Source organism: Beta vulgaris, chromosome 1 (assembly GCF_026745355.1).
Source record: "Beta vulgaris subsp. vulgaris cultivar EL10 chromosome 1, EL10.2, whole genome shotgun sequence".
NCBI lineage: Eukaryota > Viridiplantae > Streptophyta > Magnoliopsida > Caryophyllales > Amaranthaceae > Beta > Beta vulgaris.
Window position 1 is genome coordinate 9,283,554 of NC_079202.1, and position 18,193 is coordinate 9,301,746.

Sequence of the window (18,193 nt, forward strand, 5' to 3'; positions counted from 1 at the left end):
TGTCAATTGTAGGAAGAAGAGGCTAAGGAAGGCAAGTAAAGTTCCAAGTATCTCTTTCTCTTCATTGCTCGTCGTTGGTGTTAAGAGGTAACTACTTTAACATGTAGACAAAGTTGATAATTTATTGATGTATATATGTATTTTTTATAATGTATATATATTATTTGTTGATATGAGATTGTATGAAAACGCAATGTGATTTAGCTATATATATGAAAATAACTAGTTGTTTGAATCATCATCATATATGCCTAGATACCCGTTCAAGACTTACTCATTAGGAGTAAGTCTTGAATAGTCCCCGGTTTGGGACTGTTCTTGGACGTTTGATCTCACTTAGGTGGTGAATGTGTGTCTTCTTTTCAATTCTGAGGAAAATCTTGGCTTATCGTTTCGCTACATTGTTCTCTGGGTACATATGTAGATAAGCAATTATCTACATTGTGTACTTGGAGAACTGTAGGGAAATGCTGCCGGATTTTCCTTAGAATTGAAAAGTTGGCATATATTCACTAGTGAGATTAGACGTCCAAGGATGGGTTAGGTTGGAGTGATAAGGACCTTTGACTGCATGCATACAATTGAACATGTGACTATCTTAGCTTGTTGTATACGTGTGTGATTTGAATATGTGAGTGTGTGTACTTTAATAATGATTGATGCATTATAATGAATGTTGTGTTTAATTATTAGAGGTGGTCTTCTTGAATGAGATGGATCGTACTTGGATGTATGGTAGTCGTGAATCGATTGAGTTTGTGAATGGGGTCTTGGAATTCTGTAGAAGTGCATTAGAATATCAAACATCCTCTGGAGCAGTCGACTTTTATTGTCCTTGTTTGGATTGTAGAAATGTGAGCAAGGTTAGTAGTATATACGTGGTTAGGGAGCATGTCTTCGCCGTGGGTTTAGGCCTCAATACCACGTATGGATTTGGCATGGTGAGCAGGGGAGGTATATGGGAAGCTCTGGAGTAAAGAATGATGTATGTGAAGAAAAAAAGAAGGATGATGATGAGTTAGGGGATGAGAATTTGGATGATGAATTTGGAGATGATGATAGGGATCGGGTAGACGAGATGATACACGAGGTTGAAGATCAGTCGTGTAGACGACCTCGTATTTTTGAGTCTATGTCTCAGGCTGCTGAAAAGCCGTTGTATCCAGGTTGTACAAAGTACACCAAACTTTCCGCGGTGGTAACACTGTTCAACATTAAGTCGAACGCTGGTTGGACGGACTCTAGTTTCACATCGTTGTTGGAAGTTTTAGCTGAGATGCTCCCTGATGGAAATGAACTGCCAAAGTCGTACTATTATGCGAAGAAGCTGATGTGTCCTTTGGGTTTAGAGTACGAGCGGATACATGCTTGTCCTAACGATTGTGTGCTTTATCGTAATGAGTATGAGCATTTACATGAGTGTCCACGTTGTGGATTGTCGAGGTACAAGCGTGAAGGAGCTGGAGGTAGTGAAGGACCACCAGCCAAGGTGTTGTGGTATCTACCCATAATACCTAGATTTAAGCGCATGTTCTCAATTAAAGGAGATGCGAAGAATTTGAGGTGGCATGCAGATCGTAGGAAGAAAGACGGTCTGCTCAAGCATCCGGCTGATTCGCCTGAGTGGAAAACTATCGACAGGGTGCATAAGTCATTTGGTAATGAGGATAGGAATCTGAGGCTTGGATTATGTACGGATGGCATGAACCCTTTTGGCAATCTCAGCTCGCAGCATAGTACATGGCCAGTAGTTTTAGTGGTTTACAACTTGCCTCCTTGGTTGTGCATGAAACCAAGTACATGATGTTGTCGCTTCTTATATCGGGGCCCAAACAACCTGGAAATGACATAGATGTATACCTTCAGCCGCTTGTTGAAGATTTACAGAAGATGTGGAACGAAGGAGTGTTAGTATTTGATGCGTATGCTAATGAGATGTTCACTCTGCGTGCCATGCTTTTTGTACTATGAACGATTATCCAGCTTATGGGAACTTATCTGGGTATAAGACTAAAGGAAAACAACCTTGCCCGATTTGTTTAGATGACATGAAATCTACACACCTTAAGGGCTGCAAACATGTGTATATGCGCACACGAAGGCTCCTCAGCCGCGACCATCCCTATCGGTTTAAGAAGAAGGCATTCGATGGGACGGTTGAAGAAGAAGTTGCTCATAGACCATTAACTGGTACTGAAGTTTATAATCAGGTGAAGGGCATTGAAACAGTCTTTGGTAAACCTGCTAGTGAGGTTGATAGACCTACAGGATTATGGAAAAAACAGTCCATTTTTTGGAAACTCCCATATTGGAAAGATCTAAAGGTCAGACATTGTTTGGATGTCATGCACATAGAGAAGAATGTTTGTGAAGCTATTATCGCGACACTTATGAATATTCCGGGCAAGACAAAAGATGTTAAGGCGTCACGACTTTACTTGGAAAAAGAGGGGATTCGACCAGAGTTGTGGGCTCAGAAAAGGGACGGAAGGAAGAAGAAAAGAGGGGAGGAAAGGGTTGATGATGATGAAACTCAGAAAAGTAAAAAGGTGGAGGATTCGGAGAAGAATTATTTGCCACCAGCTTGCTACACGATGTCGCGTGCAGAGAAACGGATTTTTTGCGAGTCATTGTATGGCATTAAGGTCCCTACTGGCTACTCATCGAATATGAAGCGCTTTGTTACCTTAAATGGTGAGTTGAAGTTATCGAGTATGAAATCGCACGATTGTCATGTCATGATGCAAGTATTCTTACCGATTGCAATTCGTGGGATACTTCCAAAGCATGTGAGGCACACCATTACAGAACTGTGTTCATTTTTTCATTCAATCTGCAGCAAAGTCCTAGACCCGTCGCCCTCGATTCCTTGCAGCAGAGTAGTTGAAACTCTATGCAAATTTGAGATGTATTTCCCCCCCGCATTCTTTGACATTATGGTCCATCTCATTGTCCATCTAGTTCGAGAAATTAAGCTGTGTGGTCCAGTGTTTTTGAGGTGGTGCTATCCTTTTGAGAGATATATGGGAACTTTGAAGGATAAAGTTCGAATCCTGCACAACCAGAAGGTAGTATAATTCAAGGGATTGTGGGTGAAGAGATCAGTAATTTTGTGGCTGAGTATTTTGCTAGTGTTGATCCTGTTGGACTTCCGACATCCCGACACGAGGGCAGACTTGAGGGCAAGGGTACAATTGGTTCAAAATTGATCAACCTTCCGTAGAAAAGCGTAAACAAGCTCACTTATTTGTATTGCATCACGTACCAGATGTCCATCCTTATTTAAGTGAACATATGGAGGAATTACGTGTTAGCAATCCTGGAAAAGGAGTGAGGGCATTGACGCAAATGCATAACAAGACTTTCATTGATTGGTTTCATAAACGAGTACTCAATGATTTGGATGAAAGTGTTCCTGAAACAGTCAAGTGGTTAGCATTTGGTCCTCGTGAAGCTGTACGCTCTTATGAGGGTTATGATATTAATGGGTATACGTTTTGGACTGAACGTCAAGATCTCAAGTCAAGATCGCAACAAAATAGTGGTGTTTCACTTGTGGCGTCGTCTACACAATATGCAAGCTCGAAAGATAAGTCGCCTGTACATGCTGAAAGCAACTATTATGGGCGAATACAAGAAATATGGGAGCTGGACTACTGTACTTTTAATATTTGCCTCTTGTGTTGCACGTGGGTTGACAATAATCGACGTTGTGTAAGAAACGATGATCCTTGCGGTTTCACTTGTTGACCTTAGTCGTTTACGTGAAACTGAGGAGCCATTTGTAATTGCATCACAAGTCAAGCAAGTATTTTTTGTAACTGATCCTGCTGATCATAAGTGGTCAATTGTTGTACCTGGTAAAAGGAGTATCCTCGGTATTGGTGATGTTGATAATGAGGAAGAATATGATGCATTTGAGGACCTCCCCCCTTTACCTATCCTGAAATTCGTGTGGAAGATGATGTAAATATGTCGGAGAATTATATGCGTGTAGATCACACGGAAGGGATACATGTACATGAGGATCCTAAGAAAAGGCGGAAGCTAATGCCATTGTAAGTACATATTATAAGTTTTTGATAATGTTTACATAATAATATAACTTGTGCGCTCACGAGTATTTCTCTCTTATCCTTATGCAGATTGGCTTGAAGGAAAAGGAGGCAACTGGTGAGTTCACTCCTAGATGACAAGTTGATGCCTTACACGAGACTCTAGGACGGGACTAGTATGGACGTGTGAGGGGCGTAGGAGGTGTCCGCCTCGGGGTGAGAAAGGTGTATGGTGATCAATACACCTCTACGTCAAGATCCAGTGCCTCTAGTGTCAATTCAGCAGTTGCCATAGATGTGGAGGCTATGAAAGCCGAGCTTCGGGAGGAGCTGAGAGCGGAGATGACTCAGAATTTCAACGCCATTTTGGCGCAGATGGGCTTACCGACTTTTGGTGCTTTCCCGCAGGGCGGTGTTCCTGCGCAGCCTGTTCCTACGCAGCCTTATCCATATCCGGAGGTCACGGTAATCATTTAATATCACAACTATTGTTCTTAAATATGTTGTTTCATAGACTAACTATGAATAGAGTTTTTTTTTAAAGGTAGAGACACCATGTGAGCTACTAAATCAAGGAGATGGCCATGGTAGTTTCTTTATCGTGGCTTATGGATCTGTACAGCCCCCTAGGGACCGGGTACGATTGCACAACCAGCCAGTCGCTGATATTCACTATGTGGTCAGCGTTTCAGACATTGTGCCGGTTTCGAAGCATTTCCTCTTCCGCTGCCGAATGCAGGAGTTGGTGTACAGTTATTGTCTGATGCCCTTGGCAGTTATATTCTATGGCCGCGTGCATTGGTGCGGTTATCAGATCAGGTACAATGTCTAACATAAGTTATATACATATATAGTTTTCTTTTATAGTTCCTATATATGATTGTCAGTAATATCTTTTAATTTAACTAATTACTAGGGTTCGGGAAGGCCGACAGGAAGGGAAAGAAGGTAGCTTCACCTCAGGGAGGCCGACGTGCCCAAGTAAATGTATCTACGGCAAAGTCTCCACTCATTACGGATATGGAGGTGGTGCAAGGCCTTACTCAACCGTGCTTCTGGCTACATGAGTGCGTTAGCGATGCAGACGATGAAGCAATGATTGAGATTAAGTTGTCGGACCACCAATTCCACTACATTGAGGAAACATCGACCTTTATTTCTAAGGTTGATATTAAAGAATTCTTACTTGGGGACGAGTTGAATGTTTCCATGATACAAACTTTCATGAGGTAATACTTTATTAGTATATTTAAATTAATAAATATACATATATGCCTTAATTAAGTAGTATTCAATCCAACTAATAATAACTTCTATAATAAGTAAGTTTTATTTGTAGCAATATGAATTCTCAGGCTATTATACAATGATTTGAGGCGATCTAGTCAGCCAATGTTTGGTTGGTTATGTCCAAGCTTTGTACGAGAGAACAGTTGCGTAAAAAACGAAGAGGAGGTGAAATCATATCTCAAGGAATCTTTGAACGCATGTTCTCGTATTGGATATAAGATCATTCTTCTTCCTTACATTGAATCGTATGCTTCTTAAACTCACTTTTTAATTAATTAAATTGACCTACCTATTAGTTGTTCTACGATAAGAATAACATTTTTATTGTTGTAGTAACCATTGGACACTGATTGCAATATGTTTGTCACGTAACGAAGTCTACCACTTTGATTCTATGCGTAAAGGAACAATACGGTCCTTACTAGTCAAATCATTGTTAAATAGGTAGCCTAATCGAAACTATATGCACACTTAGCTTATTAAATATTAAATGTACATCTAATCTTATATTCTATTGATGTAGTGTGATGAAGAAGCGTAGTGCATCTGGACTTCGACAAGGAAAACCTCCTGTTTGGTATTTAGTTGAGGTAGCATGAGTAATTTTTTGCATCCAAAAAATAGAAACACATAATACACATCTAACATGTCATTTATTGCATCTTTGGTGAATTTTAGTGTCCGGTACAATAAGGTGGACTTGCGTGTGGGTATTACGTCATGAGGTTCATGCTCGATATCGTCAACTATTGCAAAGATGTTGCTGATCTTCGAAAGGTATGTAACTTTTAGGTTTCCAATTGTTGTTTGTTGCATTTCCGACCTATTTTGACCTTTTAGGCCTCAAAATGTAGTTATGAAGTGATTTAACATCAAATTCTCTTTGAACATGATTATATGAGGCATAATATAACCAGTATGTAGATTCTTAGGCTTGCATATGTTGTTGGTTGCATTTCGGGAACGAAAAGGCCATTTCCGGCCTATTTTGGCCTTTTCGCTCCCAAAATGTACTTATGAAGTGATTTAACCCCAAATTCTCTTTAAACATGATTATATGAGGCATAATATAACTAGTATGTGGATTCTTAGGCTTGCATTTGTTGTTGGTTGCATTTTGGGAACGAAAAGGTCATTTCCGGCCTATTTTGGCCTTTTCGCTCCCAAAATGTACTTATGGAGTGATTTAACCCCAAATTTTCTTTGAACATGATTATATGAGGCATAATATAACTAGTATGTAAATTCTTAGGCTTGCATATGTTGTTGCTTGCATTTCGGGAACGAAAATGCCATTTCCGGCCTATTTTGGCCTATTTTGGCCTTTTCGCTCCCAAAATGTACTTATGAAGTGATTTAACCCCAAATTCTCTTTGAACATGATTATATGAGGCATAATATAACTAGTATGTGGATTCTTAGGCTTGCATTTGTTGTTGGTTGCATTTTGGGAACGAAAAGGCCATTTCCGGCCTATTTTGGCCTTTTCGCTCTCAAAATGTACTTATGGAGTGATTTAACCTCAAATTCTCTTTGAACATGATTATATGAGATAATTATAACTAGTGTGTAGACTTTTAGGCTTGCATTTGATTTTGATTGAATTTCGGGAAGGTATATGTCATTTTTAGAAGTACTAACTACGGTAAAATGATGAATTCTTATATGTGTGTTTATTCCTTGGTTGTTTTGCAAGGTTTATGCGAATTCCACACCACGTTTGAGGAACTTCACCAAAGAAGAAATTGATGAAGTTCGGGATAAGTTGGCGTCCCACATTACCGATGATTGCATAGGATGAGATTTAGCCCGAATGTAAAAGTTTCTATCAATCCTATGTACACTTTTTATATCATTAAATATATATGAAGTTAATTATTACCTTTCTCCACTTGTCATATATTATCGTATTTTAATTTGCGCTTTTTTTTTGTCCAAGGGAGGTTTTGGGTGGGGGTGAGGTGGTGGGTGGGGTGGGCTGTGGATGGGGGTACAGGGTGGGCTGGTGGTGGGCAGTGGGTGGGGGCTGGGCAGAGGCAGTGGGGTGGGCTGGTGGGTGGGGGCAGTGGGTGGGGAGTGGAGTGAGCAGTGGGTGGGCTGGTGGGGTGGGCTGGTGGGTGGGGGCTGGGGGTGGGGGTGCAGAATTATATTAAAAAAAAAAAAAGTAGGAGAAGGGTTGCGCTAGTTTGAACTAGCGCAACCCTTCTATGTAAGAAGGGATGCGCTAGTTTGAACTAGCGCAGCCCTTCTATGTTAGAAGGCCTGCGCTAGTTTGAACTAGCGCAGCCCTTCTATGTTTGAAGGGCTGCGCTAGTTCAAAAAGCGCTGCCCTTCTTTCATAGAAGGGCTTCCCTTTTATGAAAGAAGGGATGCGCTAGTTCTAAAAAGCGCAGCCCTTCTTTCATAAAAGGGCTGCGTTTTTTAGAACTAGCGCAGCCCTTCTTACTTGAAGGGTTGTGCTTTTTGTCAACTAGCGCAGCCCTTCTTACTTGAAGGGTTGCGCTGGACTTGCGCAGCCCTACTTGAAAAGTGAAGGGCTGCTATGGAAAGGGCTGCCCTCAAAAAGCGCAGCCCTACATGCCATTTCCAGCGCAGCCCTACTGCTTTTTTCCACTAGTGAAATAATAATAAATCAAGAATTCACAAGTTATTGAGTCAGAAACCGAACGCCAGTGATTCGCAAATCACTTTCTAAGGTTTGTCAGGTTGCAATCTCCAGGTCAGTCTATGGGCTTACGTTCCCCACTGCTTGTGTCTAAGAATGGCCAAACTCCCGATGCAGGGTAGAACACGCAGAACTCCCTGACCTCTCGGACGATAACAATCAACCCAGGTGTACCCCTAGTTCGCAAACCAGGTGGTTGGCATGTTCTTCACCAGGGACTACATCTATCCGACCGGATGTTCTTATCTCAAAATACAATCATGCATATAATCCAAGTATCATTCATCTAAAATATTCATCAAAAAGGGGATGCCACCCGACCTTATACCCACAGTTCATCAAAACAGTTCTTCATAATTCCTCAAAATAAATCACTTACAATTTTTCAACAGATGTCTCCCACAATAAACACTTGAACACCACTAAACATCATTAATGATATTATACTAGTATTTACAGCAACCACAATTCAATCAAAAAAATACACCACCAATTAACTCTAAATCATATTCGTTGAAAGAGTAGTAATAATTAATCATTTTCTTTCATAAATCAAACATATACATATGGTTACCCAATAATACATACTGCATGAAAATCAGCAACCCAGAATATAATAAATTATGAATTATTTCTGATTTACAAGCCCTTAAATAATTGAAAAGTGTATCCTCAACTTCACAACAAAAACACAATAGTAATTATTATACTAATAAGTTTGAGCAGTAAAATCACACAAAAATTATCATACGACCCTAATGGATCTACTGACATGGTACAAATTTTATTTATAAATTTCGGACTCCAAAATTATTTTTAATAGTTAATATACAGATTACTCAAATAAGCCAAAATGATATATAAAAATATAAAAGGACGCCCAAAAATCACCAAAAATTCACATAACATGAAAAACCTCACGGAAATATATAATATTCAAAGAAATGAATTTTCAACCCCTAGAAATAATTTTCATGAATTATATACTGACAGAAACGAAATTACAAAAACAGATATATCAATTATATAAAACAGTAAACAGTAGGAAAAAATTATTCTAAGGCATTGAATACATACTAAGAATGTAACAAGATCTAAGAAAAATGATTTCATAAATTTTAACATTCGTTCAATAATTATTATGCAATTTAGCCAAAAACGCACAAAACACCAATTAAATTAAATAAATACCGAAAACAATGAGAAAAATATTTTTCTCTACACATTATTCACATAGAATGTAACAAGTGTATTCATGAAAATTTTCGTCCATAATTTCATTCAAAAATATTTTAAATAATTTCTAGCGTAGTAATCTAATACTGAATAATATTCTAATCACTATGGTTCTAAGATAACTACTAGTTACCTGGATCGTCGGAGGCGAGCTGAATATTTCTGAAAAATCCCAATATAGGCGTGTGATCCTCTCCTTCTTCAAATTCCCAAGCACCAAGTATAAGAAAAAGGCAACAAGAACAAATTCACGAACAATTAACAAGGAGTAGAAATGAAAATTTTTGAGAGAATAGAGAAGATGATGATGGCCGAATTACTTGGATTATAGCAGCAAGGAGTTCTGATTTTCTAATCAGAATTTGAAATGATAAAGGGTGGTTTAAAGAGGTTTAATTAGGAAGAATCGTTAGGGGGTTATGGGAGTTACAAAGCAACAAAGAGTCACAAGGAAAAATAAAAGAAAAGAACGAAGAGAGGCTCTCCTTTTCTTTCAGTTGGCCGGCTGTCAAGCCCAACAAACCCACAAAAATTTTCGGCCCAAATCAACAAGAGTCTATAACGATTAATTCCTAAATCGCGCCAAAACTTTGAAAATACTTAATAATAAAAATAATTCTAATAAATTATATTATAAATATAAATGAAATAAACACATTAACACGCCACAAAAATAAAAATAAGAATTTGGCTCCCAAAATTATAAAATAAAAATAATTAATTTAGAGAAAATAATAATTTTAGGGGAAACTTTTGCGAAAAGCTAGGAGCAAATTTATGGGTTGTTACACTACCACCGGTTGGCGCATGTGCATAGATAATAGAAAGTTGAATGCCGCCACAAAAAGACCATTTTCCTTTGCCTTTTATAGATCAAATGTTGGAGAGACTCACTAAGCACAAGTATTTTTGTTTTCTCGATGGATACTTGGGTTTCTTTCAAATCCCCATCAATCCCAAGGATCAAGAGAAAACGACATTTACTTGCCCCTGTGGCACTTATGCATATAGAAGAATGCCTTTTGGACTTTGCAATGCCCTGTGCCCCTTCCAAAGGTGCATGATGAGCATTTTTAGGGATATGATTGAAAACTAAATGGAGGTGTTCATGGATGACTTTTCGATTGGCGGAGAGTCTTACGATAAGTGTTTGGAGAATTTGGGGAAGTGCTTAGAGAGATATGAGAAGGATAATTTGGTGCTTAATTGGGAAAAATGCCATTTTATGGTAGAAGAGGGAATTGTTCTTGGGCATAAGGTTTCACAATGAGGGATTGAAGTGGATAGAGCAAAGGTTGAAGTCGTTAAAAAACTTCCTCTGTCAGTGAGTGTGAAAGGAGTAAGGTCATTCTTTGGTTATGCTGGGTTCTATAGGAGGTTTATCAAGGATTTCTCCAAGATTGCTCAACCACTCAATGCTTTGTTACCAAAAGAGTATGAATTTGTGTTTGATGAAACATATTTGCAAGCATTTGAAAAGCTTAAGGCGGCTCTTACTCCTCCAATAGTGCAAGCCCCGGATTAGTCACTTCCTTTTCAATCGTTGTGGTATACAAGTGACAATGCCGTGGGTGCTGTTTTGGGACTAAGAAAGGACAACAAACTTCATGTCATCTATTACATGTCTAAGACACTCAATGAGGCTCAACGCAATTATACAACAATGGAGAAAGAATTTCTTGTCGTTGTTCATGCAATCATGCATTTGAAAAGTTCTGTACTTACTTAATAGGGTCTAAGACAATTGTGTTCACGGATCACGCGGCTCTTCGGTATCTCATAGCTAAAAAAGAAGCTAACCGAGGTTGATCCGGTAGGTTCTCCTACTTCAACAATTGGACATTGAGATAAGGGATAAAAGGGGGCCGAGAACTTTGTTGCGGGTCATTTATCAAGAATGGAAGATGGTAGAGAGGAAGGTGAGGTGCTTCCCATTGAGGACACTTTGAAAGTTGACGCTTTGGCTGCTATTGATGACAAGGACCTTTCTTGGTTTGCGGATTTGGTGAATTTCCTTGCTAGTGGGATTTTTCCCCCGGAATTCTCCAAAAATAAAATAAATTGAAAAGGCACGCATGGTATTATGTGTGGGATGAGCCTCACTTGCTCAAAAGAGGTGTAGATGGTATCCTTCGGAAGTGTGTCCCGGAGAGCGAATTTGCTAGTTCTTTGAAGATGTGCCACTGTGATCCTAGTGGTGGACACATGGGAGAAAATGAGACGACATCAAAAGTTCTTCAATCCGGTCTTTAGTGGCCCCACCTATTTCGAGATGCTTGGACTTATGTGAAAACTTGTGATGCGTGTCAAAGAACTGGGAGCATTTACAAGAGGGATGAGATGCCTCAAAACCCAATTCTTGAGCTTGAGATCTTTGATGTTTGGGTCATCAACTTCATGGGGCCTTTTCCTCCTCATTATGGCAACTAATACATCCTTGTTGCGGTGGACTATGTGTCCAAATGGGTTGAGAAATCGCTTCTCCAACCAATGATCACAAAGTTGCCTTGAAGATGTTTAAAACAATCATTTTCCCTCGTTTTGGTGTGCCTCGAGATGTGATTAGTGATGGTGGCTCTCATTTTGCACACAAATCATTCAAGAAGATGTTCAAGAAGCATGGGGTTCATCATCGAGTTAGACTCCCTTATCATCCCTAATCTAGTGGGCAAGCGAAAGTGTCTGATAGGGAGATCAAGGCTATCTTGGAGAAGACCATGACAAGGAATAGAAAGGATTGGTCGGCCAAGCTTGATGATGCTTTGTGGGCGTATCGGACAGCTTTTAAGACCCCTATTGGTACGACTCTTTATCGACTTATGTATGGTAAGGCATGACACTTGCCGGTTAAGCTTGAGCTCAAGACTCAATGGGCCATTAAGGCTATCAACTTTGATTTGGCAAGTGCCGGAGAGCAACGAATGCTAGATTTACATGAGTTAAAGGAGTTGTGGATGGATGCCTATGATTGTACTAGCACATATAATGCTAAGACTAAGGAATGGCATGATCAAAGGTTATTAAAGAAGGAATTTGCCAAGGGGGACAAGGTCCTATTGTTTAATTCTCACCTCAAGCTTTTTCCGGGGAAGTTGAAATCCAAATGGACCGGTCCTTTCGTTGTTAAGCAAGTTCATCCTCTTGGTGTGGTGGAATTATGGAACAAGGAGCACACATCTTTGTTTAAGGTTAATGGATACCGGCTCAAGGTTTATTATGATGGTCCAATCAATCGAGCCATGTCTGTTATTCATCTCTTAGCTCCTCCTTAGTTTGGGGGGGGGGGGCACGTCCAACTAGTGACGTTAAAGAAGCGCTTGCGGGAGGCAACCCAAATTTCTAACCCTTCTTTTCATTTTCTTCCAATTTCTTCATGCTTTCTTCTTGTGTTTTACCCAAATATAACTCTTCAACTATTGAAGGCTGTGAGTGAAACAAACTGAGTTTTTGTCTCTTGACATATGTCTGGAACAACCACAGTATAACTACCAGAAATTTTTATCTTTCTCTCTAGCCTGCAAAATCAAATCATATGTTAGATTTAGGAACCTAATCTTGTTTGGGTCCCTGAACGGAAACAGTTTTAGGCTTTCTATCCTTTCTTACCCTCACCTGTTCCACCTCTTTCTTGTCCTTGGTAATACTGTTCTTTTACCTCCAACAAACTTCAACAGTGTGTCCCTCCTTCCCACAATGGGTACAAACAATTATGTCCTTTGCTAAGACATATTTTCCACCTCTATGAAAAGAAGAATTTGTTCTCCTCAACTTACGATGTGGGATGGCTTCTACTCCCTTTCCCCACCCCCTTAAAGGGTGCCTGCATCCTCGAAGACATGATTTGACATCGAATCGAACCTTGGGTCTGATACCACCTGTAACACCCCCGGGCCTTGGCATTCATTTTTGTGTATCAGGGTTTCATTTATAGACCATGCTACCGCTTGATCACATATTCTTTTTCTTAGTTTTTATGAGCTTTTTGCAACCAATTTGAGCTTCCACCTTTTCTAGTCACATATGATCTCTAGCCCCAATTCTCATTAAAGTCCTAGGTTGTGGTGAAGCATAGGTAAGGGAGTGTATGATTATGATTGTGTTGATGGGTGGTAGTTAGATAAATGACTGCATAGAGAGCAACGAAAAGGAGTTGTAAAAGTGAATAACTTATCATTATTGAAAAAGTATTGAAAAAAAATTAAGAAAAAAGAATAAGAAAGAAAAAGAGAAAAAAAAGAAGGTTGAAAGTTGTTCCTAAGGTGAATAAATTCTTAGTGATCAATGTTTTAATTGAGAGATGTTTTGTTTTGGTAGAACGGGTTGGAGTTGCATTTGGCGTTCGGAGATGATCTTTGGTGTGGTTTTTGGTTTTTCCCCACTCATGACCTATGCTTCATACCATATAGTTTGAGCACCACATTTGTTTAAATAATTTTCCTACCTTCGCCTTATATACGTTACATCCCGCAAATCCCCTGACCTTGGGGGGTTGAGTTGAAGTCGAAAGGAGTTTAAATCTAAGAATTGAGTCACTTGGTCGATTGTTCAATTTAACCTGTCAATTGGTGCACATTCATAGAAGTTTTCGACTAGTTAGGGAGGGTTGGCTCCGAGATGGGGTGCGAAGTTTGAGAGGCTTACGCTAGCCTAGCCTCTTTGACATTGGCTATGTGACTCCCAACTACGGACATTCTTTTAGTTTGCATACCCGCCATTTTAAGTAGGTTGAGCATCTATTGTTTTGGTTCTTGGTTTGAGTCTCCAAGGAACCATTGGATTTGTTTTCATTTTCATTTATTTTTTCTTTTAACTAATGAGCAACAACCAGACGAGGTTCGAACATTGTCAAAGGCGGCCTGGCTTTATGCTGAGGAGGTAGTGCATTCAATTTATGTACCTTCTACCGTTTGACCTTGGAAATAATTCCATGCGAAAATCACTTTTCTAATTGTGTGATTAAGAAAAATCGTATGGGAAAACGTGTGCGGTATGATTGTTGAAAATTTTCCGTTATAGATTTGGATTTGTATTTGTATATTATATTTTTTATTTTTTATCTTTTTTTAAAAAAAAAAAGAGAAAGGAAAAAAAACGCAAGAAGAAAAAAGGGAAAAGTTTTTGAATGTATCCTTTTACAAACTCATTTGCTAAATGCCGCCCTGGAATTTCCTACTAACGCCCTATATAAATGCATATACATGTATTTATACTTTAACACTCACTATCTCACTCTCTTTCACTCTCCCTAACTCTCTTCACTCTCCATCACTCTCACTACATCTCTTTCATCAACAAGGTATCTCCCATCAAGAACTCCGACAATTTTTCTGGCGACAATAACTCCAACAAGTGCTCATGTACTAAATTAGGTACCCGAACCTGTGGTCAAGCGCCCAAACACAGGTACAGGCGCCTAAATAAGGTGCATGTACCTGTGGTTGGGCGCCTAATTTAGGCGTTTGACCACAGGTTCGGGCACCTAATTTAGGCGCATGTACCTGTGGTTGGGCGTCTAATTTAGGCGCCTGACGGCCTGACCACAGGTTTCGGCACCTAATTTAGGCGCTTGTACCTGTGGTTGGGTGCCTAATTTAGGCGCCTGACCACAGGTTCGGGAACCTAATTTAGGTGCCTTGGCACTTTTTTTTTTTTGAGTCAATATAGTCCAATTTTGTTTATTAAAATAATTATAAAATTTTATTTAAAATATTAATAATGCGATAATGTGGCCGGAAAATTGGTCGGAGTTATTGTCGCAGGAGTTATTGTCGTCGGAAAGTTAGCCGTAAAAATTGTCGAAGTTCTTGATAGGAAAGTTAGCCGGAATAATTGCCGGAGTTATTGTGGATGAAAGAGATGTATGGAGGGAAATACAACCCATGTATACAAATATAAAAATACATGGCGTTAACTGGAAATTCTAGAGCGGCATATATTACAACCAGGGAAACAACGGAGTAGTCGTATGTTATAAGAAGGGGCTGGTATATATTGCGAATTCATTAGTCGCCTATTCGGTCTGGCTTAACTCGATTGATTCATGAACTTCCAAAATTATTCAAGGAAATTGCAATTTCATTTAATACCATTACCAACTACAACAAAACTTGACCCAGAGTAAGGAAGAATAGCAGAAAGCTTATCATCTTGAGGAGTCATGTGAGATATAGCTCCCGAATCCGGGTACCACACTGAATCATTTCCTTCACCGCCAATAGACAGTGCAGCTAAGGCTCGAGTGACACTATTCGGGGAAGAAGGAAAAAAGCTAGAATTGAATCTTTGTGGACAATAAGCAGCTTGATGACCTGGAAACCAACAAAGACCACAAGTATCGGGAGTAGGGGTAGAGTTTAAATTGCCACTTTGCGAAGTATTTCCTGCTGAGGACATGCCATAGTAATAAAAGCAATGCAAGGCATACTAGAAAATAACAACTTAGAATGTTTAATCATTCCATTACGACGTCCCTGATCAGTATCGTTGTTGTTGTTACCAGAATCACGAGCATTGTTGTTACCACCATCGCCATGATTATTATTGTTGCGGCCACCATTGTTACCACCTTTGTTTTTATTTCTCTTTCCTTTACTAGGGCCACCAGAATTGTTCTTAGTAGACAAAGTACTAGAACCAGATAACTGAATTGCAACCAAAGCATGATGAGCGGAAGAATCCAACCCCTCCTTAGAACTCTTGATACATTGCTCATGAAGCAAGAGCTTGGGACGTAAATCATCAAAACTTAAAGGAAATGGATAATGCAACAAACAATGGAAAGGAGAAGGAGGCTTTAAGAATGGTTACCTTAATCAGTTGGAGCTAATGTTAAATACCAAGTTTCTTGTATTGTACCCCTATGTGTGTGTGTGTGTGTATATATATATATACATATATATATATTACAATGCCAGGGTTAACGTAATCAGGTGAGCACAATTATTCTCCACACTTGTACATGGTATCACAACCTAGGTTTCTCCAAAAAAAATTTCTATGATTCCTTCGACCGCTTCTCTTGGTCTCTCCTACGCCATGGACGAAAATTCTTATGCATCCCTCCCGCCAACATCTGCCATCCGCTGCTCCAGCCACATCTACATTGCCGTCGCCAAGGTGTGGATTTCTTGCGCCATCCACGTCTTATGGCCCGCTGGCCTCGTTGGGCATTGCTGCCCTCTCGCAACCACTCTTTGGTGTTGCTACCTCGCTGAACCACTTTAGTTCTTCAGTGCAACCCTTCTCGGATTGCCCTGGTACTCCGACGCAGCCTTGTTCGTCCATCATGCGCACACCCTTGCGCTACCCATCGGGTTTTACCCCGCATATCGCTACCATGCCACAGTCTTCGACGGTTTCGTAGACCTTATTTTCTCTTCGCAAATATCCGCTCCTTAATTCAGTAAGTTGGTAACTATAACTCTTTCTTCTCTTGAGGATTATTTGTTGTGAAAAACTCAAATTACTTGTTTGCTTCTTTCCCATTAATTACTTTGTATGGTTGAAGGCATTGTTTCAGTTCCCCCTGCTCATATTTTTGATGAACGTGGTGTTTCGGTTCCTAATGCTTAATTCTATGAATATTTACGTGTTGATCAACAAATAAAATCTTGGATTTTTGCAACGTCATATCGTGATGTCTTTTTTGATGTTCATGATTTATCTACTTTTGTGGAAATTTGGAATTGTTTGTGAACTCACTTTATGCATGCTAGTATGGCGCGATCTATGGAATTGAAAGGTCGACTTTGTCATATTGAAAAGGGTGATTCTCAGACTATGGATGGTTATTTGCGTGAAATTAAGGTTATAGCAGATTCTTTTGCTGATATTCAGTGTCCTGTTTCCAATCAAGATTTAGTTCAGTATATTTTATTTGGTTTGAATCGTGATACGGGCTATGATCATAGACACACAGAAGACAAAGTAAGAGGACGACTTGCAGTTTTTAATGTAAAATTACCAACACTTTTTATTGGGAGAGAGGTAATAAGAGTGGGCTATATTAGGTAGACACCTTGCTTACTGGATCCAACCATGCCCATTGCCTTGTCCTTAACATAAACAAAAAGTTTATCAAGAATTTAACATATATAGAGTATGAAAGTATGAAAATTGAGAACAAAACAAAACCTAAAAGAGAACTTACTAGGCGAGGGCGGCAGAGACATATCCAACCCTTGGTTCACTAATTTTTCATCATCCAACCCCTTGTTGCCTGACACTTCATCTTCCCCAATTCTTCATCTTCCCCAAAAGAGAAACCAGAACTACAAATATTGATGCAATTCCTTGGGAAAATCGGAGCAATACGCTTTTTTATTATTATTAAATAAGGCATATTGCTGCGGTTTCCCCAAGAAATCGCAGCAATATGCTCCTTTAACCTGAAAAAACATAATTATATCGTTGCGGTTCGGCATAGAAACCGCAGCAATATATGAAGATATTGCTGCGGTTTACCTATTGCTGCCCCCTAATTATTGTGCATCCAAAACTGTAACAATAGGCCACTTAATGACCGCAACAATAAGTATTTATTCTACTAGTGAAATTATAACTATGGATATTTTATCTCAACTGCAATTATTCTATCCCAACAACAAAAATTCTAGAAATTAGGGATATTATATCTCAACTACAAATATCAATCAACCCCCCCAAATTATAACTATGCAATCAATAAAATCAAGTGAATAACTATACGCGCAGAGACCTCGCCTTTTCGATTGTCGTTTCATGCCATACGTAGTCATCGCTCATCGTAGTCCGTAGAACTAAACAAGGACCCACCATGTCCAGAACAGAGGTGAGCAGAGACTGAACATAAATGGGCGGAGGCGGAGGCTTGGAGGAGTCTTGAGCTCTTGAGTGTGATGTAGTGGAGCGTTGGATACACTTATTCTTTTTTTTTACACAAAATCAGGGTACAGTTGTATTAGTGTAA

At 39.5% G+C, this 18,193-nt stretch overlaps 2 protein-coding genes, 1 long non-coding RNA gene and 1 pseudogene across 3 annotated transcripts; all 4 read left to right on the forward strand.

Moving 5' to 3' along the window:
* The first annotated feature begins 917 nt into the window (after positions 1-917).
* Positions 918-1,997, forward strand: LOC130592076 (uncharacterized; annotated as a pseudogene).
* Positions 1,998-3,268: 1,271 nt separating this feature from the next.
* On the forward strand, positions 3,269-4,616 carry LOC130589632 (uncharacterized). Its single transcript, XM_057391038.1, has 2 exons — positions 3,269-3,727; positions 4,600-4,616. The coding sequence occupies exons 1-2, from the start codon at positions 3,295-3,297 to the stop codon at positions 4,614-4,616; spliced, it is 450 nt and encodes a 149-aa protein (XP_057247021.1). The 5' UTR covers positions 3,269-3,294.
* Positions 4,617-4,661: 45 nt separating this feature from the next.
* On the forward strand, positions 4,662-5,527 carry LOC130592077 (uncharacterized). Its single transcript, XR_008970235.1, has 3 exons — positions 4,662-4,874; positions 4,983-5,219; positions 5,411-5,527. It is a non-coding gene; the product is annotated as an uncharacterized LOC130592077 (long non-coding RNA).
* A 5,616-nt stretch (positions 5,528-11,143) lies between these two features.
* On the forward strand, positions 11,144-12,518 carry LOC125494104 (uncharacterized). The gene is made up of 2 exons (XM_048637671.1): positions 11,144-11,251; positions 12,099-12,518. The coding sequence occupies exons 1-2, from the start codon at positions 11,144-11,146 to the stop codon at positions 12,516-12,518; spliced, it is 528 nt and encodes a 175-aa protein (XP_048493628.1).
* Positions 12,519-18,193: the final 5,675 nt, after the last annotated feature.